This window comes from Coloeus monedula (assembly GCF_965178545.1).
Source record: "Coloeus monedula genome assembly, chromosome: 7".
In the NCBI taxonomy this organism is placed as follows: domain Eukaryota; kingdom Metazoa; phylum Chordata; class Aves; order Passeriformes; family Corvidae; genus Coloeus; species Coloeus monedula.
The window spans coordinates 14844698-14871593 of NC_138787.1; the positions used below are offsets into that span (position 1 = coordinate 14844698).

The 26896-nt window shown below is 37.6% G+C and overlaps 1 protein-coding gene across 7 annotated transcripts in view; it reads right to left on the reverse strand.

Moving 5' to 3' along the window:
• The window catches only part of NBEAL1 (neurobeachin like 1), an 80174-nt gene that overhangs the window by 42919 nt on the left and 10359 nt on the right, over positions 1-26896 (reverse strand). For 5 of the 7 annotated variants that reach the window (XR_014226597.1, XR_014226598.1, XM_082285520.1 and 2 more), the window contains exons 3-15: positions 21960-22051; positions 16606-16767; positions 15235-15316; positions 14917-15044; positions 14009-14091; positions 11800-11885; positions 9953-10259; positions 8952-9058; positions 3885-3968; positions 2279-2377; positions 1595-2175; positions 825-957; positions 118-237 (exon numbers count right to left, since the gene is read on the reverse strand). Coding sequence is in view for 5 of the 7 variants with exons in the window: in XM_082285520.1 (XP_082141646.1) it covers positions 118-237; positions 825-957; positions 1595-2175; positions 2279-2377; positions 3885-3968; positions 8952-9058; positions 9953-10259; positions 11800-11885; positions 14009-14091; positions 14917-15044; positions 15235-15316; positions 16606-16767; positions 21960-22051 (2064 nt within the window). In the remaining 2 variants the exon portion in view is untranslated. Of the gene's footprint in view, positions 1-117; positions 238-824; positions 958-1594; positions 2176-2278; positions 2378-3884; positions 3969-8951; positions 9059-9952; positions 10260-11799; positions 11886-14008; positions 14092-14916; positions 15045-15234; positions 15317-15916; positions 16040-16605; positions 16768-21959; positions 22052-26896 lie in introns of those variants that run through there. The other 2 variants (XM_082285521.1, XM_082285522.1) reach the window with 2 other exon arrangements.

Below are 26896 nucleotides of genomic sequence, written 5' to 3' on the forward strand. Positions count from 1 at the left end.
ACTCCAAAATGATATTCTGGACAATGTTCAAAGCTGAACATTATTAGCAATTGGCTGAACTCTCATTGCTATCTGAGAGCTCATCCTACCAGGGGCATGGCTCAGAAGGGCACTTACTTCATTCATAGCAGGGAATCGAAGCGGGGCAGAGACCTTCTGCTGTCCATTGACGTAGATATACACCAGGCTCTGACCAAAGGGCCTCTTTCCAGGCACATGAACAATAGTGATGTTGTGCTGGTTATGCAATAAAAAAATAATTAAGTCATTATTAAGAGCAGTGAAATTATTATACGAAATTATTTAACTTCATCTCTACTAAGCTGGTAAAGAAAGCACTTAAGAAAATATATCCAAAGCATCAACAAGAATATAAAACCACCTGCTGCTTCCATTTTAAAGTACTAAACGTAATGTTTACATGTAAACAGGTTTTTGAAGAGAAAGATACAGCTCTTCCATAATAATGCACATCAGTTTTCAAGTATGGGAATGTAAAAGGGTAAGGCAGAAACAGCACCACAGCTAATTTATTCATATAGCACCACAGCCACTTATGCTTGTGTTAATGTAATATAAAAAACCTCTAATGCTGTAACAAGCTTAATAAAAAATGCCTAATAACACATACATAAATTAGCTCAATCAACAACTAATCTATGTGAAAATTGCTTGCATTATTTGAGATTAAATCTGCTCTTAGGCAATAAATTATTGAAATATTATAAAATAGACTATTCATAACACAATCAAAAAAATAGAATTTTTACTTCTGACCTAACAATACAATCCTAAACAAAGTGTTTGTCAGTATCAAATCTTACCCAGAGAGAGTCAAAAAAGCAATGGTCAGGCAGCATCACTGTTGCATACTCCCTCTTCGTGCACACTGCAACCACCAATACCCCCGAGCATGTAATAAAGGCTTCAAACCCCATACCACTTCCAGTAAAAAAGCTACAGAAAGGCAAAAAGACAAAGACACATAATCAAGCACTTGCTTCACCAAAACTACCACCTAACAATACATTCATTAAGGAGAAAATCCACTCAAGTTGTTTGATGGTGGGCCAATATTTATAATGTGACTGTTACTCTTATATTAAAAAAAAAAAAAGACCAAAGAGACATTTTGTTTGCTTCTGATTGTTAGTACCCAAAAAGTTAAATTGTATCAAGAACCACTCATGTCAATATTCACTGTTTAAGCGCATGAAGGTGTCTGCTCACTGTGCTCTTACACAAATCCAGAGTTCATTACCTTTACAAAACACTGTGTGAAGGCTGTTCTGGTTTTGGGTGGGGGGTTGGATGGATTGATTTTTGGTTTTTAATGTTGTTTTGTTTAAGCAATGAACCTTAACACAATTTGGAGTTATGGATGCTTAAACCGTAGATGACAAGACATCATAACAGAGAAACGACACGGTTATTTCTGTAACAGAACCTGGCTCTGGTGACAGAAGAAAGCTCTCCTTTCCCAGATTAAGCATTAGGTACTGCCTTCAATGAAGATAAGCAGGAGTACCACATGTCACAGGGCACAGATGGCCTACATCTGAGCTGTAGGCTGTAGCAGTTACAGTAACTGTACCTATAGAGCTGCTTCCTCTTGCCGCTTTTGCCCGCCGTGCCAGGGTCCACCCGGTCCTGGTCAAGGCAGAGCCAGGCGTTGAAGGAGAATGCCGAGCCCGGCCACCTGTGGATGGCGGGCACGGCGATGCCGGCCATGCTGTGGTGCAGGTTGAAGTACTGCAGGGCGCTGGCCATGCCCTGCTTCCGAGCCATGGCCAGCAGGGCGCGCATCACCGGCACCACGTACGGGTGAGCCCCGCGGGGCTCCTCCGGCCTCAGCAGCCGCACAAGCTGGAGCAGTTCTTCCGAGCCCATGGACTGGCTCCCCAAGGAGCCCAGCAGGGCAATCAGGTTCTCTGCACACGTACAGTGGAGCGATGAGTGGGAATTGAGGGTCTCGATGATCCGGATGACCATGTTTGCATTGACACACGTGGCACGACTCTGCCTGTCAATGCAGCAGATTCGCCTCAACCAATTTGAGATGAAAATCTGCAGCTCATGTGATTCTAGTTCTGGAAGCCACTGGATGAGGAGCAATAAGGGCTGGACATTACTAATGCCTAGTATCCCAACAGCCATGTGGTCGCCTTCAACAGCCTGAAAAACAGCAGAGAACTCAGACATGAAATGCAGTAAGATAGGGCTAGAAGTACTGTTGAAAGATGCCAGCATTTCTGCATTCAAAGCAGGCACAGCTCACCATATTCATGAGTTCTTCCAGCAATTCCCGTGAGGGTTGACCCAGTGATTTTAGTACCTCATATATGTGTGCATAGCCAATCCTCTCCTTGAAGACCTCCTGAGGATAAAAATTCCAGTCTCACTAACAATTAAAATGGACAAAAATTGCTTGTCTAGTGCAGCAGGTTCTAATTCAACACAGTATTAGACACATAATAATTAGAATACAGTAATTAGAGGTTAGAAATCTGTTTTTGATAACTTGCTCATTCTACTGTCTCTAGAATGCTGCAGATGAGAAGCATTTCACTGCAGCATACAGATAAATAAAAGTTCAAAGTTGTATTTTATTAATTACCTATAAAATAACATAATTACTTTGGTATAATCCAAATGTTAATACTATCACAAAGAACAAATAGCTTCGTTTTTCATCTTTTTAGTGCAAACTATAGCATGAAATGTTTCCATTGAAAATTAGAAGTATTCAACTATTAACCTTTCAGTAAAAAATTTTTCTAGACCAGATTATAAACCACCCATCCTAAACACTTTAAAAAAATTAGAGAAGTGTTTAAAGGAAGCTTTCCTGAAAACAAATTGATTTTACAAGAAGAAAAAAAAAATTAAATCAATCAGCAAAGTTCAAATGGTAGTATCCATTTATAGTTTAATTAATAAACAGCCAACACATCATACGGAATGAATACTCTTCTCCTGGCTATACTCTGTGTTGAAATTTTTTTTTTTTTTTAAAGAATAAATCTTTCAACAGAAGTGAGGTGATTACTTAGGTAAACATGAAAAGAAAAATACACGTTGCAGTAGAAGTTCAGCTGAAAACTACTGACTCTGTGTGAATCCCAGCTAGTCCCCACCTCCAACATACAACTCTTCCCAGGCTTTCCAGAGTCTGTGGCAAAATAAGCACTTTCAGTAATGCTCTGGAGGAGCATAACTGATCCTGTTGTCTCTCCCTTAAGCTGTACTGCAAGTAGCAACAAAATCCGATGATTGCCACTCTTCCTTTACCCTCCACTGTACAGTCACATCCCTTTGCCTGTACCAAGACCAGGGAATCATTCAGCCAAGGGTTAATTCAATGAACTCTGCAATCCAGGAATAAATACAGTTTTTCCAAGGGCTTAGCTTCCAGTCAGAATCACAAACTAACCACAACATATCCATTTACCAAATCACCAGAATAACTACCAAGGAAGGGCACAGGGCAGTGGCATGACCACCATCTGGACAGCAATACTGTCCTGACTTTGTTTAAAGCCATAAAAAACTACAACACAAACTGTTGCCTGAAAATTCCTCTAAATACCCACTAAGTCTACCCCATATATCCATGGGAAAAGTAACAACTGTACCTCCTTTACAAAGGTTCCAACTACCATTATACTTAGATCTTCCAGTTTTGGTAGAAAGGTGACTCAGTGTCCAGCCATTAGACACACAAAGGGATAAGGAATGCTAATCAACTACTCCTATCTGGCATGAATGTGTGACCACAATCTGCTTATCTCCATTAGCAAGATCCATCAAGATATTGTGATAAAAGCACTAACTGGAAACAAGATCAAGAAGCTGCAAACAGCCCTCTGCATAGACACGGTTACCTTTGCAGCTGGAGACTTGTGCATTACTGCTGTGAGGGCTTGAATGGTTGATACCGCCAAGGAGTCCAGGTGTCCCTGAAACATCTGAAAGTAGCAGGTACAGAAGTCATATACAAACACGCAAAGACAGTTCAGCTCCAAAATCTGTGCTGTGCCCTCCTGCCACGAGGGAAACCAAGAGTTTGGTAACATGCTTCAAAAATCATCTCCCCACCAGTCAAAATTTCAAACCCCACAGCCTACAAGGAATTACATCACAATAGACAACTAACCACCAACTTCAAGAGGAGAGAAGCATTCGCAACACAAACTGCACCTCAAATATTCTGATGGACAAACAAGTTTTCCTCATGCGTCTAATGGACAACCTCAAGAGGGAGTGAGGGAGGAAAACAATTAGGAAATCTCTTGGAGTGTGTGTGTGTGTGTGTGTGTGTGTGTGCACTGCTGGAAAATCAGCGCCTGCAGTTCATATAAAATGACTTGTTTTCTATCCAAGGCCCTGCACACCAGTGCAGCACACACACACACCCCTGAAGTGTAAGAGATAAGTCACACCAGCACAGTTAGGTGGCTGCCTCACCCATAGCCTCATTGCATTGATTCAACACCTCTCTCTCCAATTTAAGTAATCTTTTGAGGTTTTTTTCTATAATTGTTGTTTATATTGATATTTCTATGGTGGTTTTAAGAACAAAAATGTTGGAAACTCTTTTGCATCCATCAGTAAACCTAATCAGCAACGCTGTGCAAACAAACATGCTGTTTCATCATCTCTGAAATATGATATGAACCTCAGACATATTATGAAAGTGAAATGTCAAGACTCAGAAGAGCTCTATTAGATGTGAAGAAACATTTACATGCGGTTAGAGTGTTGTGCTGTGTCCAAAAAAGCCAGTGCTATTAGTTAAAAATTACAATTTGTAAATTACCATCCCTTGTATTTAGCATTTTTTTACATTTTTAATCAGAATAAATAATTCTACTATAAAATTAATACAAAAATTTGCATTTTTTTAAACTTTCCACAGTATTTGTGAAAAGTGAAGCAACAGGCTATTCCTACCTCCCTGGTTCAGCCTGTCCATTGTTTTGTGAACATTTGTTCTTGATGACAAGCAAAGAATCAGGACACCAAACACAACCATTGAGATTCACAAACAAGGCCCCAGAATCCAAAACACCACAGTGCTGAGACAAAGAGCAAAAAAGAGGAAAAGGAGGGGAAAAAGAATCACCACCAGGTCAAGAGAATTTATTTGGATCCCATTCATGTACTTCACCTTTTCCTTAAAATAAGCGTAAGTGATGCTCATTCTATTGCCAATATCTGCAGTTTGAAGGAGATGAATAAAACAAAGGCTGAATTCAATCTGTTAATCAGGAAAATAATTTTCCAGAGCCAGGAAATGCTAATTTGTGCAGCATCCTAAGTTCATCTTGCTGCAGAAGGCTTAAGGAGGATGGTTAAGGTGAAGCACAGGAATCAATTTTCCTGTGATTGTGTCTTGACTTCAACTGAAGCAAAATACAGTTTAGGTAGGTACCTGGTCCTCATTCATTTCTGTCAGTAATTTGTTGGTAAGGTCTTTCTCACTCTTGTCTGCCACTTTATTGTTAACATTTAAAAACAGCTGTTAGAGACAAGAATAATGGAAATAATTGCATTAAACAGTTACCTGCAGCCAAATCTGTGGAGGCTGCCTTGGATTTGCATTTCACATACAAAAATAGGGGAGGAAAAAAAACAGCTTTCATACACTGGTGAGACACAACTGTCCATTAGTATTAGTCTTCTGTTAATTCTTAATATACTGAAAATTACACTGTATTTTTGCTAAAGAGTAATTACTTTTTTCCCCCAAAAAATACATGAAAATATGTAATCACTGAGACAAAGAGAAAGATTTATCTGGAATTTATACTTGTCTCTGGCTCAGCACCTGTGATTTCATTTACAATATGCAACATGACAGAGAGTTCTAAGAAATTTATTTGTAAGAAATAAAGACAAGAGTGGGGCATTAACAAGGAAATGGATACAGACGCTTCACCATTTTCCACTTATGTTTCACCCTAGGTGAAAGCTGAAGATACCTAGACAGAATATTTTCATCTTCAAACAGCACAGTAGCAGAATTTCTGGGGCACACAGTCTTTAGGACAGGAAGAAGGGCAAAATATCTCTGCCATCATCCTAAGAATCAGACAGGTGGTAAACAACTTCAAATCAAACATACACTTATACTGCATCTTCAGCTAAGGAACTGCTCTATGTTCAGTAGCTAGATTCCTTGTCAGTTCCTGAATTTGAAACTTTCAAACTCACCCAAATTCATAATCAATTGCAGCCAATTTGTGTGCCAAATTTTGCTGTAACCTAGTCAGAACTAAGATTTACCTCCTTCTGTTTTAAGATTCTATTGAGATATTAAAAAAAACCCTGACTAAAATGTTTTAGAGGTTCCTTTAAGAAAAAGGAAATACTTTCCCTTAGTGGGAAAAACCTACGCATTTGTCTTTTCCCACACATACACAGTTTTGTTCCATTATCTGCCAGGTTAGTCTCTCTGAAGAGGAACAACCTGAGAAATAGACTTCCATAAATTAGGGCAAAACAAAGGACAACATTTAAGATATTACTTTGATTTACATAGGTGTGAAAGCACATAATTAGAAACACTTTGAAAGATACATCACAGCCAAGAGCACTTAATGCAAAATAACTGTAACATGCCTCAGAGGACTGTAACATTAACAAGAATATGTACATTACACAAAAGCAAATGCAGACAATGCAAAAATAAAGAGCCCATAAAACTTTTTGTATGAGTTACTTCATTTCTCATAAGGCATGTGAAAACAAAAAACTGATTTTTTTTTCTACAATGTCTACATGATTTTAATTCTTCCATTTAAAAGCTGTTAAAAAACCCCATTTTTTTCTTTTAAGCTTTTAAGCAGACATACTGTTAGAGGTCGTTGTGCTTGCTCAAAGTCTGACCTCTGAGAGAGCTAAATAGATGAGAAAAGATCCAACACTGACAAAACAGTTTGTTAAATGACTCTCAGTACTGAATAAGCACCTCCTGATACCTCTAAATTACAGTCCCTCTTTTTGGATATCACTGGCAAAAAGCAACATTCAGATCATCAAAACTTAACCAAGCAGTTTTGAAAAGCTTTTGAGCAGATCTCTAACCCTAAAGCATAGTTAAGGAAAGACAGTTTGCCCATGAGCCTTAAAACCAGCAAATATGAAAAAAAAGGATTTACCTTTTACAAGATCATTATACTGCAAATGACTAGGAAGTATGACTAGAAATGTAGCCTTGAACACCCCAAGTTCTTGGGGATATCTATAGCAGAAATAGTAGTATGTATTTTCTTTACCCCTCCTTTCCATAGAAATTACTTGCATTTCAAGTTTGCAGAAGATCCAATACATTCCTGAGTTTCAGAGATGTGTATGGACTCTCATGCTCTCTGACAAGACGCAGAACATGCTTTTCACACACAGCTTGCTTAGGACCCCAGTAGCAATTTTCACAAATGACAGAAAAAAATCTAGAAATAGGGTCTCCACCCCCAGCTAATAAGGAGAAATCCTAATTCTACAGCTAAATCAGTCTTTGCTATTTGGCTTTGAAAAAGAATAGAGAGACAGTATATTTGGAAGTACAAATATACTGCAACACCTGTCCTGCTTCTTTCTCTCCCACTTCTCACCCTTGGGGGTATTTTGCCTGTGAGAGGCTAAAAAAGCACATTGTGTACCAAACTGGCAGCACTGATCTCTAAACAACACAGTGATATGTGAGACTGTATCCCAGGAAAAAACCTTAAAAGAACATATCTTATAACATACAGACAGGAAGAATAAAAATAAAAACAGCAAGCTGCAATAAAAAATAGAGCAGCTGTTCCTGCCTTCTTAAATTCCACCACTTGTTTATGAGAGCAGGAGCACAGCTAAGAGTCTCCATGAAGAGGTAAACATCACATTGTTGATGATTTTAGAAGAAACCAAAAAAGGAGTTTCTTATAGAGTACAAGGTTAGTACTAAAATAGGCAGAGATTCCCAAACACGGGAGGAGAATAGAAAGGTCAAATAATGTCTTTTCAGAAGGAGATAATAAAACTACAAACTATTCAAAACACTTCAAGTCAGCTGGCATTCTGCCACTGATTATAATTAAAATTAAGACATAAGCCAAACACATTTATTTTTAATACATCATTGCACTGAAATGCATTTTAATCCAAAATTCTAAATGGATTAGAAACAAATTGCACATTGTAGCTAGCATTAAATTACCCAGCATCAGAAGAGCTCAAAACAGCTGTGTCACTAACATATCAGAAAAAGAGAAACAAAATAGTGGAGAGTGTTGCATCATATCCATGTTCTTTTACACAAGGAAAAATGAAATCAGTGCAATCAGTGGAAGTTTGCAAATTTCCACCATTTGCGGTTGAGATGAAAACCCTAAATCCTATCTAGAAAAGGAAAAATTGAAGAACATTTTTAACAGCTTGAGCTCATATTTTACATCAGCCACACACAGGACTCAAATATTTTGAAACAGTTACAATGGCACACCAGCAAGGTTTTTTTTAAATGGAAAAACATTCCTCTGAAATTAGAATTCAGACCTCTGGCAGCAGTTGTTAAGTGACTTCCTAGCAATCCAGTGATAGAATATAAAAGAAATAAAACAAACCAAAAAAAAAAAAGCCACAAACCCCACAACAAAGACCCAAATAAAAAGGCTGGGGGATTGATTTTTTTCAATCAGACATACTGTTAGAGGTCACTGTGCTTTGCTCAAAGTCTGACATCTGAGAGTTTTTAACAGGCAAGAAAAGATACAGCACTGATTCAAAGATACAGCATCATAACAGATTTTGGAGACTGAGCGGGGTCTGTAAAGGTATTTTGCTCAGACTCAAAGTTAAGTATCAATTGCTTTAACCACAAGACAGACATGAGACACCTCTACTTCATTAATGATAATACAAGGCAGGTTTTGTTCAAAATATGCTGATAAGGGAAAACTTACCTTGCAGTTCTGCAACAGTCGAATGAGATGCTCAAAGCAGTTACTGTTAAGGAAAATTGCCTGCAGAACAGGCCTATCTGTGCAGTCTAACATGGCTGTGATGGTATCTATAAAATTAAAACAGAACTGACATCAAAGACAAAACACTTCCCAAATCCATCAAGCATTTTTTCCTGCACGTTCCATAATATACATCAGGGAAAAATTAGACAAATTATATGCTCTGCAATTTTGATCAAGAATGATATGCATTTTAAGAACATCTTAAATCACTGGGCCTAAAAGCTAAACATTTTGACACTGTAAAAATTACCATATAGCCTACTATATATGGAGAAAAATTCAGCTCATGAGTATCTTTGATTGTTTTGGGCTCTGTTTCAAGTCATTGCCAATTGTGAGTACATAAGCAGTATTACCTTTTTTTAAAGCACATAAACACTTGTTTCCTCACCAAGCAATTACTTTGCATTCTACAACAGCCTTATACTGTAAGCACTCTCTGTGGCTGCAGTACTGTTTCTCAGTTTTCTTGGAAGTATGGGAAAAGAAACACCTTTATTTCCTGTGCTGAACACCAAAATGGAAAAAACTCAAACCCCTGCATTCATACCCAAAGACTTATACCCAGCTCTTTCAGACTATTACTTCTGGCCAATGTTTACAACAATGCCATTTGAAAATCAAACTATCACAAAACAGCACCACATGGCTGTTTTATTACAGAACAGTCTTATTCTGCAATTACTAAGGTTCTGATAAGTGTCACTTGTTGCCTAGCAAAGTTTTTCTCTTTTAATGGAGACTTTCAGTCTATCAACCTTGACACTCTGGTTAAATGGTAGCAGTCTGATATGGTTTCTTCAGGTTTTTTTTTTAGTAAATGATTAAACAAGAAATATCTAAGAAGAAATGTTAGAAATTTTTCAGTTGCTTAGCGAAGTCAACATTTTTGCTTCAGAGTTATTGTCAAGAAATATTGAAAGGAACTGGGTACTCACTCAGCATTTGGATCTGTAGTGCTATGAATCTGCTCTCCCACTGCCTGCATCGCCTTGGATTAGGTAAGGCTGAATGGTCTGAATTAAGCAACTTGAAATAGTTCTCCAATATTGTACTTGTCTCAACTTGGCGCTGGTCAGAACTGCTGGTTAGGAGGATATGGACAACTTCTGTCAGGCACTTCAGAGTCAGCTCTGCCTTCCTGCTCACTTCCTCAGGGTTTCTGTCATCCCAGTTGTCACAGTCTGCTAAAACACGCATCAAGACTTCCATGGTGGCAGGAGATACTGCTTGAAGAGCATTCCTCTGAAACCCATTACGGCAAAAAAATTATCAAGAAAAATGAATGAATTTAGAAGAATTTAAACCACTTCAAACCAGCTGTGTCTACCTGAGACATCTGAATCATGCAATATGCATTATTATATATACTAATGCTATGTAGTTGTTAAATAAGAAACATTCTATTTGGATTATGTTGATGGCTACAGATGAAATGCATCCCATCTCATTCACTTAAATAGACTCTCTTTTACGAAGGGAATGCTTATGTAGAAAAGGAAATACAATTTAAATATGTGTTATAAAATTCTTGCAAGGCAGCCTTGATAAACTGCTAATTTGAGGCAAACCTTCACCTGAGTTTTCATTTTAGATTATGAGATTGATGATACTTTAGAACATGTGATAAGAACATAGTAATTAGCAAATGTTTGTCTGGGCCCCGAGTGCATTTCCTCACCTTTCTTCCTGGGGGCCTGACTGCATAGGCTCAGGGACAGGAAGCCAGGCTTGTGGTGAACTTTGAGAAGCTCTGTCAGGAACTCCCTGCCCTCTGTAGGGAGCTGCATTCCAGCTTTGGCTCTCAACCTTTTACCTGTCTGATCTACACTGCAGCCATGGCCATGCCTGGCCATGTCGTGACTTGAACCTGACCCACTGACCCGACTGCCCAGCTGGACCTTAGCCCTGCTTCATGGCTATGGATGGGGCTGGCAACCACGGGCCTCTTGACTGACTCCAGTTACCACTGGTAAAGCTAACCCTTGCTCTGATGTGCTGACCAGACTTCCTGGCTTGACTTTAGGCTTTATCACAACAGTCTTGTCTAGTAGGCTGGGCTGGTTGATCCTGGTTCCTGCCACCACGCCTGCTCCCATCACTCTGTCTGGGTATAGTGGGATCGCACCTTTTGCCAGTCAGGTCAACTTCTTCTGGCCATCCTGCCTAGCCTCAGCTTGACTGCCCTGATGGAGCAGAGCCTGGCTTTGCAGCTCCCTGGCAACCTTTAAAAACACTCTCTCCAAGATCATCAGATGTAGCAGCTGCTTGTGACCAGACTAAGTAGGACATTACAGAAGTCAGGCAAGAAAGTGGATGTTGGCTTTGCTGCTGCTGCTGAATACCCTCTTTTCCTCAAACCCTTTCAAAGACTTTCAACAGCTTCCAAGCTGTAAAGACCCCATGCCTCCTACTGAAAACAGCTTACTGTCAGCACTGGGAAGTAAGCTAGATCAATTTCATGCTCATGAACACAAAACTTTCATCTCTGCAGGTGGAAATCCCTAATCAAGTCACCCACATTTCTTCTTTTAAATATTACAGTAAGTTCATATGAACATGTAGCTGTTCTTAACAGCAAACTTCTACTGTTACTTGAAATCAGGACCCAGCTTTTAGCGTTTAGGTAGTATTGCACAGAACGATCCCGAAGTTCATAAGGCCAAAAGAATTAACCATCTGTAATAAATTCTTCTCATTTACAAGTTATGGAGTATTTAAAAGCCTTAAACAAGAAACAAGCATTTGGAGGTTTCAGCAACTGAAAAGTTTAGAGTATCCTTACCTGACCACCAGCCACAATAGCTCCAAAGAGGTGTAGCAGGCAACATTTTAGGCTTTCCTTGAGATGTTCACTTTCTTGAAAGCACTCTGATTAAATAAAAAGGAGATTTTCCTCAAAACAACCCCACCAACAAATGAAATAACAAAAAACCCTCCTATATTCCCTGTCATCATACAAATTAAAAAAGATTTCAACTGTATCATCTCCACTTCCTTTTACATAACTCAGACACAAACATACCAACTCCAGCATTATCAAAGTAACACAACATGACCACATTTATCAGGAATTCACAGGGCCACACCTTCAGCTCACATAAAACTTTCCATGCCAGCTTTCAGAACTATAGACATACAACTTTTGATCTTGATTCATAATGTAAAAAGAAGCCCATTTTGTCCATACTAATGAGAAACAGAAGGACGTGCTAACACACAACCAGTTACCAAGCATGACAAAGTTCAGAGAAATTTTGGCATAGAAAGTCTGATGCCATATGCAGTGCAGGTAGCTCAAAAAAACCAGTCCCTGAGTTTGCTGACTTTAAGGCAGAGTGCCAGAGAATCCTGTGCAGATCTGTAACCTTTCTAGCAGTAATCTCTTTAACAACAACTACCCTGCATCTCTCCTCTTGTCCTATCTGATAGAAATTAGTCCTAAACAGCCTCAAGAACTCTTCTTAGCAATAGATATAACCTGGATATTGTTGCTATAGCAATAACACTAGACCTAATGCAGCTGCAAGAAACTAGAAAGGATTATTTTTGGAAATACCAATTATTGGCAAGTAAGATTTCTGACTATATACTAAATGTCTAAGCCTGTTTTAAATGAAGATTGCAGAGCTGTTTTTTAAATCAGTTCTCCAAACAGAACCAAGCTTATATGATCACAGTTAGTGAGCTGGTACCACCACTCCTTGACTTAAAGCCTCTGGATCTTTGTAGAGCCTCAGGCAAATTGAAAAAAGCAGTACCTAGCAGACCATGAATAAATTGTTAGGGGTGGTAGACTGAAACCACCCTCCCTCAAATTAGTCCTGGCATGGCAGAACACTTAAGGCACATGCTCAGCAAATTCTAACTCTGTCCTTTCTACGAGTTGGCCAACAAGCAGATGAGCATCTGCCTGCTAATTAGCACACTTTTAGCTTGGTCACATTATATGATATTTAAGAGACTTAGGAGAAACCACAGTGCAATGCACTGAATGGAGAGGAGAGAACCTAGAGATGACATTTGTCAGTAGCAGCCTTTAGAGTGGGTTTCCAGTGCTCTGGCATGAAGATATGGGCATTTTACTGACATCGACAATTCAGTCTTTTTGGCAACTATCCTATTTTTTTTGTACACAGCAATGGAGTCTCAAGGAACAGGAGCTGTGACTCAAACCTAGAAGAATCAAATTCATAAATGCTACCACTCCAGGAATAGAACCTTTTCTTTCAATTTTCAGTTACAACCAAGTTAATGGATAGTTGCAAAAAGGACTGATTTCACTCCACTCCCCATCCCTCCCGCTTATTCCTGCTGCTTCAATTCTGTAGTACTAGCATTTTGGTATGTTAAACTGACAAACTACCTGGGCATCCCACATTCCTGAGATTTAAGTACAGAATATGGACATGTAAATCCTTCTTTTCCACACAAACAGTCTGTAATGGTAAGAACACATGAATTCCAAAGTAGCCATCATGATATTTAATGACTTAACCAGAGAGAAAAGTGTTTTCCAAACTCAAGGCCAAGGAGCATTCACTAGTTGAATGGCACAGAGTTTCATCTTTTCTAGCTGTTAAATCATATTAAAGAGACAGAACTGCATGAACAGTCTCCTAAGATTATTCTTCCATGAGAGTTATCAGCACAGTTACTAGAGGGATCTCACGAGCAATCACTATGCACCATAATAAATGGAAAAGTTGGCAATTCACAGAACCAACCCTATTAAACCATGTTAGGCACCAAAATAAAGTCTAGAAATAAAGAAAAAGGCTTTCAAAGATGAGCAGAAATGGAAAAATAGTGGTGCTCAGAGCAAAAAACAAGTACAAACAACAAGCAACCAAAGCAACCCACTTCATTCAGCCTCAGAAAGCAAGTAAGGGACTTTTACATTATCAGGCACGCCTAGGAGAAAATTACTTGGAGTCATTAAGTTCATTCCTCTAAAGAAGACTATTTATTAACAGGCTGTCAGTAATACTTACGGTAAAAGAAAGGGACAAACTCAACAGTGAGGGAAGCTGGTTTATACTTCTGTCTGCTCCTTTCAACTGTACTAATCAAACGTCTGCAATTACATTAAAAAACATATGCCAAAGAAATTAGATATGATACCTTTATGACTTATTTATTAATTTATGACTTATAATATGAAACTATAATATGACATAATAGGAAACACTGCCAAAAATCAGGAGTTATCTTTTGCCTACAGGAGGAAAAAGAATAGTGAAGTAGTATTTCATCCTGAAAACATGAATCACAGCTAATCCCATATTCAGTCTGCACCTAGAAATACTTTAAATTTTACAAAATGGTTTAGTTAAAAAAATAAAATGAAAAAGCCAGCAATCTCTTATTTAGTCCATGCATATTATAACTAAGCCAGCAGCTAGACTGCCAAATTTCTCAACCAAGCAATTTTAAATGGGCACAAAACATTATTATGGGTTCATCAGGCTGGAGGGAACGCACCATCAAATGAAAGGGATGCAATTCTACTGATATATTTACAAACTTATTTTCAAAGATGAAACTTAATCTACACTGTAGACTTCAATAACTTCTTTTGCCCTAGTTTGAGCAAGTCTGACCACCACATTCCTTTTGGCTTCTTTGTTCTGCCAGTTTAGAAAAATGGCCAGTTTTCGGAAGGAGAGAGCAATGTAAGCACCTTTGTGGTGGTTAGTTACAACCAATTGCCCCTTAGTATATTCTCAGATTTAATTTTAACTTTTATACTAACAGTAAATGTATTATAATTTTTGAAATTTATTTAAATCATATCCAGTTTGAGAAAGCATAACATGTTTCTGAGGTGTGATTCTTCTGAGTCATGGTTATAGCTCTCATAAACCACAGTATTTACAATCCTGTCCTAGTCCACACATACCCTGCAATTCGCTGCCTCCAGTTTCGATATGGATCATAGAGACTTTCACAGAAAGCCAATGCATGTCTCACAAATTCTTCTATTGGGGTCTGATCTTCCACTTCTTTTTCTTTTGTTTTGCTTTTTAACTGAGGAGAAAAAGAAAGCTATGATCAGAAAATTTCCAGAAGTTGAAAATTAACCTTAATCTCCTCCAGAACGGTTCTGAGCCTATGAATTGTTCTCCATATAACACTATTACTGAAAGAGCAGACCACATAACGAGGAGCAGGAAGTATCAGATGGCAGAAAAACAGATGAGAATTGTTAACCACGTACCTGTTGAATGTATAACGTAGTCATGGTGATAACATGGTTAATGTATGAACACATCCCAATCTCTTCCACATTAGCCAAATTCCTGTGAAGACGACATAAAAACCACAGCATTGTACACAGTTCATCTGAAGCTAGTTCAAACAATGTTTGAGCATTCTGTCTATATTCATACAAAAGTATACCAGCATTTCAAAAATACTCTCTAAAAGACTGCACATACTTAAATGTTTACTTCTGTCACAGTTACAGAGTTCACAAGTTTTCGTCTAACAGGAAGAAAGGTTCAAGTCACCCTGCTGCAGGCCAATTCCATCTGGAATTTGGGGTTTCAGAGGTTAAGCAGATTCCCAGGACACCCTAAATAGAAAGCTCAGAAATGGCATCTGATAACAAAGAATAACTTCCACTTTACTAGTTCATACACTTTCTAGAACTTTAGTAAACATATTACCTAGAAACATTGATTCACTTTAAATTCTCTGGAGGAAAACACCTAATAAATTATTTTAAGAAAAAATCCCAACAACAACAAAGAATTTCTCAATTTTGAAGTCACAAAGATCAGACACCAAAGTGATGACGTAGCAGAGCTTCTCAGGAAGTAAAGGTGACAACAGTTTTTAATTTAGAAACACATTACCACCATCTATTCACCTTACATTCAGTATTCCAGGATACTTACACACTGCCATTCAGCTCTCTGTTCCAGAGGTAAGAAGAGCCAAAGTATTAAAAAATGCTGCTTCAAACACTCCTCAGTAAAGGAGATTCTCTATTATATTTTATTCCCTTCCTCTCTCTAAATGCACTTTGCAACAGAAAACTGAAGAAACAGCAAGGAATAGATCGTTAAAATCAGTTTATTCATTTGTGTCAACAGAATTACACTATCAGGCATAAGCTTCAGAAGGAAATCAGCTGCATGAGTAGTGTAATAAGTTTCACAAGCTGTTAATGGAATTATAACCATGTTAAGAATGTGAAACAGTTCTTCCTGTACAATTCTCTCAAGTTATTTCATAGCTAACACTTGTTAGAGTGCACCTTTTCTTTTAAAAGTATTTCTTATACCAGGAACATCATATCTTGAATTCCCAGAGATTTATCTTCTATAACTACAAGGAATTTAGCATTTAATCCCCTTCTATTCCTATCACAAACATTATTGCTAAGATGATTGCATTGCTCCCTTCTCTCTCTTTTATTCCCTCTGCCTTTATTTTGAAGATTGTGAGAAGTGTAGTTTTTCTGTTTCTACTGGGAAAGCGTCAAATCACATTGTACATGTCATTGAAATCTATATTTATAGGCTGCATCAAGATTTCTTAAACAAAACAATAGTCTTGCTGAAGTAACAATTAGAACAAATACCTGCAAAGGATGATAAAGAATTTCACAAGTAAAAGTGACAGAGCCTGCTGCTGCTCTTCCAGGCCATCTGACATTTTCTGGACACACTGTAGCAACTGGAGCCTGACGACCTGAAGAATGTTATCAGGAAGCAGTGATATTCCTGGAGGAACGTCATCCACCCTAATGAAAAGATCCAGACACAAAATTGTTAATCATACAAAAGACAAGCTGCCAATCGATTTCCATGAACTCATGCAGTGTTCCACTATCTATGGGAAAGGTCACCCAACTGACAGATCACAAACACTTCCTAATGAACCACAAGGAAGCATCTGTTGGCAATACACCAACCTGAGCTTCCTTTTCCCCAGCAATGAACTACATTTAAAAAGAAAAGTGATAAAAAATTCATTAAGCAGATTCCTAAATCCCCCTCCATGCAATGAGCTGACTTAATTGCCACAAACAAATTGCATGATCTTCATCAGGTAAACAGGTGGCCTGGGAAATCCCTAAGGACAGCCACAATGGAAGGAAACATGAGAACAAAACATATTTGGAAGAACGTCTTCAACTTTCTACCGAAGATTAAGTGTGTCCAAATAAATGAGATGCCAATTATTACACAGTGATTGAAGCCCAGTTGGTATTCATCCACATTGAACCTCATGTCGTCCTTACATAAATTTCAAAAAGCCATACAAAATTATCTTGCCTATTGTTTTCTGCAAACTAAAACATTTTTAGAAACATCCCAGTGAGAACCAAGACATGAGGAAAAGAATGGGTTTAGTTGTGTTTTGTTTTTTTTTTTTTCCAGTGATCCAAAACCAAATAAGAAAATGATCCAGGAACAACCAAAAGGAAACCCATTTCAGTAACAGTATAGAAATCTACAGGTCTGTTAGAACATCTTTTGGGATGAAGACTGTTTATCCACTGTTGCACATGCTAAAAAGAGTTAGCCTTTGCCAGTAGCTATTTACCCTGACACATCCTCTATGAACTCTGTGCAGAAAAAGGAAGACACAAGCAAGAGCCTCACAGCTTACAAAAGCCTTCAATACGAACAAACCCACAGGAAAGTCACAACAAAAAAATTCAGCTAGCTCAAAACCTCATTAATGTGACCATTGCATACGTACATCTGGGCAAGAAAAAAGCACAAAAAAAGCATGTAGAAATGCAATGACTAACCCTACACAACATGATAGATATTATTTGAGGAAAATGGGAACAATCCATTGTTTAGCTTCTAATGTTGAAAAGGAAGTCTTTACAGGAGGGAAAATCAGAGACTCCACTTGGTAAAACATCTAGATGGGTATAAGTGACAGAAAGCTTCCATATCCTAGAAAACAAATGTTACCTATATTTATACAGATGACCACCTACTGTTCCTTCCCTTGCCTCTTCACAGAGTTGTGCAATTTGCTTTTCAGATCGTGGAATTCAGAATCCAAGGGATTCAGAAAGTTGTAACACAAATTTTATAGCCTCGGCTCTAAACTGATAGCAACACTAACCACAAAACTGAGAGCAACTGGTTTTTTTCAAATACAAATGCCAAGAAAGGAATTTTGATTTCTGTGATAGCAACTTCACCCCTGAAGATGCCATCAGATCCATAATCTCTGGAACTACAAGTGTGGATCCTCATAATCTGAAAATTCAGATTCTGTATTTCAGATTCTGGTAATTCCCTCTCAGTATTAGGAAAACCATAATTTTTGACAGCTGAAATCATATCTCCAGAAGTTAATTCCCTAAAATGGCCAACAAGTCTTTTTCAGTAAGATCATGAAATGCTTTACAAGAGAGCAAACAGCATACCCTTCATGCCTCACATCCCAAAGAATGTTTTCTTTGCAGTAGCTGCCCGTCTGTGCTATTGCACAACCCATGAGAACCCATGCCTCATGTGAGACCAGCATGAGAAATCCTAATTGGGATTACTCAAAATGAATACACTATAGAGTATATAAATAAATACAAATATTTATAAATAATCAAGCTTTTTTTACCCCAGAGCGAATTACTACTATACCACCAAAGAAACCTAAGACTTACATTTGTCAACATGTAGTGCCAATTTTTTCCAACAAGACTCACTGTTTAAACTAAGTATTCCAAAAGGAATGAAAAAAAAATTAATATAAAAAAACATACCTTATTTGACATTCTAATTTGACTGCTGGTATCCTACGTCAAAAATATGAGAAAGAACTTGACACACTTGGGTTCTTTTTATTTATAATTTCCTTCATTACATTAATGTGGTTATGCAGCCATATAGACTGCAATGTCAGGTGTCTGAAAGGGAACTGAATCACCTCCACATTGTATGCACCTACTACAGCTCAAACTCACACACACTGGGAACTCTTCTCCGGCAGTAAGGGCTTGGGAACAACCTGCTGTAGCAAACCAGGCTTTACTTTTCAACAATCACCATGTAATCACACCAACCATGTAATCAGCATTCCTATCATGATTTCTGCACCATTTTTATGTGGATTTGAAGTCAGCAAGTTAATAAAATATGGTTTCTATGGTACTTTGCATGAGCTTCCTTTAAGCTCCTTTGCTCAAGATGATGCAAACCAAAAGCAGAAAAAAAGTACGACGACACTCTGGAGGCCTTTGTTATTTTTTAAAGTATTGAATCAAATGACAATTCCTCTCCAATGAGGCAAAGAAATCCTCACACTAGCTGGTAAAGGTTATATCCTTTTTATGGTAAATACATCTGACATGGATACATGTTTTGAGGGAAAGAGCAAAGAGGTGTGCTGGTCTTTTGTGCTCAATGCTCAAACCCATCAGCAGAGCTATATCTGCCTTTTCAGCAAAATCATTAATAATGTCATCAATGAGCCATTTCATACAGAGTAGATGCACAAAGATAGGAGTAGAACTGAAGCTGTATAAGCCTATAAACTGCATAGCTGTATAAGCTCTACTTATACAGTCAAATCATAACACTGGATATACTCATACACTATATTTAGAGGTTTCCTAATTCTGTATTGCTTAGCATCTTTCACATTTCCAAAGCAGACTTCAGGAAATTACATATTCTAATTTATAGAAAAAACACTCTTATGAGTTAAATCAGCAAGTGACAGTGCCAATTAAGAGTCTTTGTTTCAGACAGGAAAAAAAACCAAAACCAAACCTGTAATAGAACCTTTACATTTCTTAAGTGGTATTTTCTTGGATGTTAAAAAACCCCACATATGTTTTAGACTGACACAAAATTTCATGCCTGTCTTCCAAAAGGTTAGTTGTGTCCAGCAATCTGTAAAAGCCTTCTTCTCCCTAAATAGTTTCTCATTATTTCCTGGCATTAGCCCTTCAGTACACAATGTCTTTCAGCCATATAGCTGTAAAACACACCAAGATTTATAGAAAGAAAAAAAAAAAACAGAGAGAAAAAATATTGGTGCAGTCAGTTTCTCATTTTAGCTAGCACCACCTTTTTTTTTTTTTTTTAAGACCAAAGACAGAATTAGCTGTCTATTAAGGAAACCAGTTAAAAAAAAAAAAAAAAGTGAGTCCACAGGGTCCTCTGGCCCCTGGAGTCACTGGAAATCAGCATTTGGTGGTTCCACACTGACCTATATTTCTTTTCCATGGGCCCAGTATTACTGTTTTCACAACGTAAATGTCTGCAGTACAAATTGACAAACACCAGAAAGATGCCACTTTTCACATGCTTGACTATATCACAAATACAAGTATGGGCAGAAACTGCTATTCTTTGTTAATTCTAGTATCTGATGGCAGTGGTATTTTTAAGGCAGACATAAAAGCACAGGAATGATCTGCCTTCATCCCTATGTTGTTTTGATGCTTTTTCTTTACATCTGTTACGCAAACAATTTAAATCCACATGGTTCCATGCTTCCTATCTACATCACTAATCCTGTCATTAACCTCAGAAAAACATTATTTTTACACTCACTAAAGTCACCATTTATCACAATGAATATGCTGCTACTGTTCTGCATAACTAAGCTTTATGTTGCTGAAAAAAAATCCAACGTGAAAACCATGAACACATACACTAAAAACCACTTGAACTCAGAGTACAAACAAACTAAAAAACACTCAAAGTACCAAGACATTCTTCTCTTCCAGCATTCGTATTTCAATACTAAATAGTATGTTAAAGATAACCTGTGTCAAAGGACAAAACTTTTCCTAAACTAAACATAGTAAGATGCATTTTTGACACTACAAGGAAATAAATTTTCAGAAAGAGCACAGAATTAACTTGAAGGTCTTGCTTGCTGGTAATTGCACTACATATTTTACATTCATAGAGGCATTATGAGGAAAATTTTAATACAAAGAGCTGGGAAGTCCAGGTTTTGTCTGCTGAGGTCCAGTTGCAGCACTCTTCACTTCCTTGTAACAGTTGAGGCTATCACTTGCACTTCAAACAGGATCTGATCCAAAGCCCATTAAAGAATTTCCATTGATTTCAACAGGGCTTGGAGTGCAGCCATCATGCACCGTTCTTTGCTTTCAAACACCATTAGTGGTCTCAGCTATAATACTGACAACAGTTCTCATAAATTCTGAATCCTATAACATTTGATTTTTCTTAAAACCCCTAGTTCACCCAAGCACCTCAAAAGCAAGAGAAAACATCCAATGCCTAAGTTTTTACTCCTCATTTTCAAAGTTAGACATGAAAACATAACCATGATAACACAGCCCAGAAGTTGAAAATACTAAATATGAAACTCTGAAATTAGGTTTCAATAGACCCTCATGATTGTAAGTGGGAACTTTTGGTCAGCAACATGAGGGAAGTCAGCAATATTCTTACCCTGAACTGAAGTCTTCATGGATGCAAGGAAATCACTCTCAAGTCTATAACTGGTGCATATTTTAATTTTTAAATGTTTTCAGTTCAGATACCCAAATCTTTCATTAAGCATTTAATTCATCCTTAATCTTAAAGCAACCCCTGAAATAAAATTATAAAACTCTTTATCTACATCTTGCTTCTCTTCAGTCACTGCTGATGCAAACAGCAAACACTAATACTATTTCATATGCAACATTTAATGAATACTTATTCAAAAAAATTATGAGGAGCACAAGGAATAACAACTATGTTTCTGTGAGCAAGAACAAGGAATACTCATGCCAATTTCCTAATAAAATGCAAATACCAGTATTTGCCTATTTTCATCATTGGCAACCCAACTTGACCTTCAAATGAATGGGAGTGCCACTCAACAACTAAAAAACTTTCTTTTGTTTAAAGGCAGCACTGCCATTGAACAAGACAGAGCTCTCAGCCAGGTTTGTTTCAGATATCAGGGAAAGATGAACAGGTCTGTAATTCTACATACCTCGTTGGCAGCTTCTCAAAGTCTACATCCAGAAACTGTTCATAGCTAGATACAAAACTATCCAACCAGAGCTTCAGGTAATCTGGATCTTTCTGCAAAAAAGATGAAAACATTAGGCAATATTGCACTCAAGGTCATTTATCAACAGCTCTGTAGTACTGCCTCAAATAAAAAGTATTTAATGCATTTTAACTGGGATAAAGGAGGGAATACACATTTTTTAGAACTAAAAGAAAAAACAACCACCTGTGTCCTTTGAAATTTTCCACCACATTGTACTGATGGGACATTTTTGCTCTATTCATTACTTATGTGTCTCCTCTTCTTGGCACCAGTGTCAACCACAGCATTTTAGCTTCTCCCCTTACCAACAATCTTAACTTACTCTCCAGACTCATCCATACCAGCTTTACAAACTTCCTAGAGTGTGTTCTAGTCTTGATACCATAGATACTAGTACACAACACTCCTTATGGCTCATAAAATTAAGAACTCTAAGAGCAATCCTAATCACAAAATAATTTTCTTTTTGCTTCACTCACAGGTCAATATGGCGGCTAGCAGCAGATTAGAGACAGTGTTCAGAAAGACAATGCAGAAACTGTGACTTGCATACTAGATAGCTACAAAACAGATAGAAATTTAAGCTTTCTAGTTGTTCCTAGCAGAGCACAAAGACTGTATTTGCAACCAGCAGTCCCTCCGGGCTGGATACTGTCCCAGGAACTAGGACAGATATTATACCACACAGGGAAATTCTGTCAAAATATGCATTTGAGGTAGTCTTACTTTAGAAGTCAAGCTGCTTAATTTTCAAAAACAAGTTGCCAGCCCATAGCTAACATATTCCTCTGCCAGGACTGTGCAGTCCTGTCCACTAAGACACATGCATATAGTCCCACATTCTACGCTACAAAAAATTTTCAAAATAGCTTTAAAATTTTTGCCTAAAGTATTTGGGATTACAAATGTTTTCTGAATCTACTCCATAATTTATAACCTTTTTCAGAAGCTGAAAACACTTTTCTTCATCCTTTTCCCTCTTCTGTATATCCCCCCTTTTGCTTGATGCCTTTATATTACCACAAATGTTCCCAAATAACATTTCTCTGCAGTTAAGGTCGAAGAGCAAATAGTGAATGTCTCTAATACACACTCTTCTGCAGCAATGTCAGTGTCAAAGAGTCACCAAAAAAGATTGACAGAGTCCTGTCAGTGCAAAATAGCTACCTACAAAAGAGCCTTCCAGTGAGAAAAAACCAAAACAAAGTTAAAAAAACCCACTCAAAACAAAACAAACAACCTCAGAATAAAATAAACATCCAAATCCAGAATCTCAAGTGGTGCAAAGCTCTTCTCAGAGCATCTTTCCACAGCAAGGAGTTATGAAGCATGGGAACCCCCTTCTCATTCTAGAGTTTACCCGTCTCCATGTCCCCAAAAACCACCATCACCTCAAGCAGGAAGTGTCACAAACATCCAGACACAATTTACTTCACTATCCCTATTAATTATATATAAAATGTGTTCAGGTACTGTGACAACAGGTGCCAAATAAAACCCTCAGCTAGATACATATCTGATTATTTGCTTCCACTGACTTTACTGCATTTTCTTGTTCACTTTTCCTAATTGTCTTATTTTCCCTTCTTCTGCTTAATTCTTAATCTCTCCCTCCTTCACAATCTTTCTTCTCATCTCTGCTTTTATTCATTTTTCAATTATTTAACTAATCACTCCCTCTCTTTTTCTGTTAAAAATTTGTCAAAACAGCACTATGTTCTGGAAGTGCAGTGTAGTCTTGTTCTCATGTTTAATATGCACTGAACTACCAAAGGGTTAACTTATCTTAAACACACCTACCAATTGTCCTCAACATGAAATTGCAAAACACAGAATGAAGGAAGTTGTTGAGATAAAGAATAACTTCAAGCTTTCCAAACTACTAGTTTAAGCTACAGAGATTGTCAGATTATCCCAAACAGGTGAGTAGAGAATATACATTTCTCAGGTTCAGACATCAAACATATTGAAAATCAAACCAAAAGTTAGACAAGAAGTAAGACTTGCCTAAAAGAATGATTTAGAAGTAGTAGAAGATGCTGTCTTCAGACACCACAGATTTCCAAAAATGTCACATATTTAAAAGCTTTAACTTTCTTGTACTTCACAGTAAGTTATTTTAGCTGCAAGCAAGCTATTTCACAGGATTATAAAGACAAAGAAAACCAGGATATCATTTCAGTAATTACAATACAGCTCAGGCTACAAAGGACAAAGCAACCACAGGGAAGTAACGAACAGAAATGTTGCTATATCCACGTGTCCATGCCTCTGATGATAATGCCCATATACATGTGCAAAAACTGAACTTATGTGACTTCTTCCCTGTTGAACAAACTGCTTCTTCGTTGGTGTGAGAAACTTCTCCTCAAAATCCAACAAGAAATATTAGATTGATTCTATTCAAATTCCCAAATTAAAATTGTTTGTTGACACAGCTCAGGCTCATTGATAATTGTTAACAGTAAACTTCTGTAAAAAAACTCTGTTTTTCTTGGTCACCATGACAGAAGTTGTGCAAATAACATCTTTATCTGACTTAAAATTGCTTTAACAAAAAGTTAAGGATGAGAAAAGGGGAAGTATACAGCAAAAGACAAAATTAGATTAAATGCCTGCTTGCTCCTTCTTAATGACATAGCCTAAATCAGTTTCAAGCTTCTTTATCTTTGAACTACAATGCCTTTGCAAAGCTATCAGTACAGACTGGGAATAAGAGAACACTGGCAGACAAAATATGCAAGAAATAGCACTTATACAGATGACAAAAGCAAGCCACATGTTATAAAACAGCCAAAAGGTTTTGCCTACCTGCAGAGCACATACTACTCAATTTGCTTTTGCCACTAGAACTTCTCCCGGTCATGGTAAAAACCAAGAACTGGAGTAACTGTTTGATAATTCTCTGCAGCACACTACTCAACCCAACTCCCTTCTATTTCAATTCCCTGCCAGTCAATTAATAATGTAATATTCCACATTATTAAAATAATCAGATTTGATATCAAAATACCAGGTAGCACTACTGGTATGTGCCAGTAGAAAAGTTTATGCAACAGTTGACTCACAGTCAAATCGAGAGACTTCCACCCAAGCAGCAGCACTAACTCAAAACCACTTGGACAAAAATATTTTAAAAATCATGAAGGCAAAGAAGTAAACAGGATCGCTTAGCAACATGAGAAACACCAAGAAATAAATCTCCATTATATACCAGCTAACAGAAGCATGCCTCCTCTCCAGAAACAAACTAAAATGAAGACTTATGAAGCAGGAGTTCATTCCAGGAAAAAGTGACCTAGTATTTAGCAGCTGGGCTACAATTAAGATATGTAAGTTATTTCAAAAATGTTAGAAACAAAAGTTACAAACAAACAGCTTTCAAACTTTGAAACTTGTGCTGCTACTGAGAGCAACAAATCACTGAATTGCAACCTCAGCTCTACCCTACACACTATAAATTGTGAGCTACTACGTAGTATCTGTACTCCTCCCAAGGAAGCAGTAGGACACAGGAATAAAGCATCATAAATACTCAGAAGCCTTGCTACCAGTAGAAGCAGCAAAAACTATGGAATTTATGTCTTTCAAAACTACCCTTTTGTTAACCATTCTGCAGACAGGCAGCTGGAGGCTATATGTAAAAAAACAGCTCCAAATTGTTTTCTGTGGTGCTGGTTGAAGATGTACTTTAAAAGCACAGTTTACAAAGCAATGTATGCTTTGATAATACACCACAAGGCTAAACTGTAATAAACCAGTTTAAGATTGGTATTCTTTTCCAGCCCCACCACACACACTCTGCAGACATGTCCTATGAGATCAGCAAGAAATTAAGAAGGAAATTTTTGATTTGTACAGCAGCAGTAAAAGCAGGAAGAAGCTTGTATGTGGTAATAAAATGCCTTTCACCAGTTACAGCTTTCCAACTGCTACAAGATAAGAAATGTTGTTTTCTGAAACCTTGAAGCCTTCTAAGTTACAAGCCTAAGCTTTTAATTTATTTACCTGAAACTTGCCTAGCTTTTGTGCGGGACAAATTGATGTAACTTACTTGAATAATAATTCATATATAGAAACTGCACGCCTTAAAAATTCTGGAAGATCATTTCCCCATGGCTTGAAATCCAAGAAGGTAAAATCCAGCTTAAGTCAGCCATTTCTCTTCATAGTGATAAACGGAAACAAGCAGAGCTTTAACAGGGCTATCTTAAAGGTGTCATTGTAAGACAAGTGAAAATCTATGAAAAAAACCCTGAAAAACAAAAAAAAAGAGCCCAAGAGTATAAAAGTTCTTTAGTTGATAGCCACAAGTTTGCAGAGGTTAAGCTTCAGCTTCTGAGCTCAGCACATTGTAATGAAGGCCTGTGAAATTGCTATAGCAACTGCTATAGCAGTCACTCACCTGCACTAATGAAAAAGAAGTCCTTTATGCCTATTAAATCAAATGTAGCTCAGAGCACCTGAAAGTGAAAATACTTCCTTGTTCCTTCCTTTCCTTAAACATCTCTGGTCTTCATTAAAAAAAAAAAACAAAAAACCCAACCCGGCAAAATTACACACCACCCTTCAGGCTGCCATTTCCCTAAGATCCTCTCAGCACAGTAAGAGTTGCTACAGCTCTTTACAGTTTAAAAAAAAAAAAAAGACTGCCAGGCCTGAGCAGTGGAGTGTTTCTAACAGGTACTGAAAATAACATCAAAAAACAGTCAAAACCGTAACACACTAAGCCTGACTCCCATGAAACAGCCAGAGGAGGGTTGGTTTGTTGGGTTTTTTCTTTTCAAACATAGTACGATGCTAGAAAGAAAAAAAAACGTTTGCTAAATAAACCCATCGTACTGGTCTCCAGTACGCACTGCAATACTGTGACT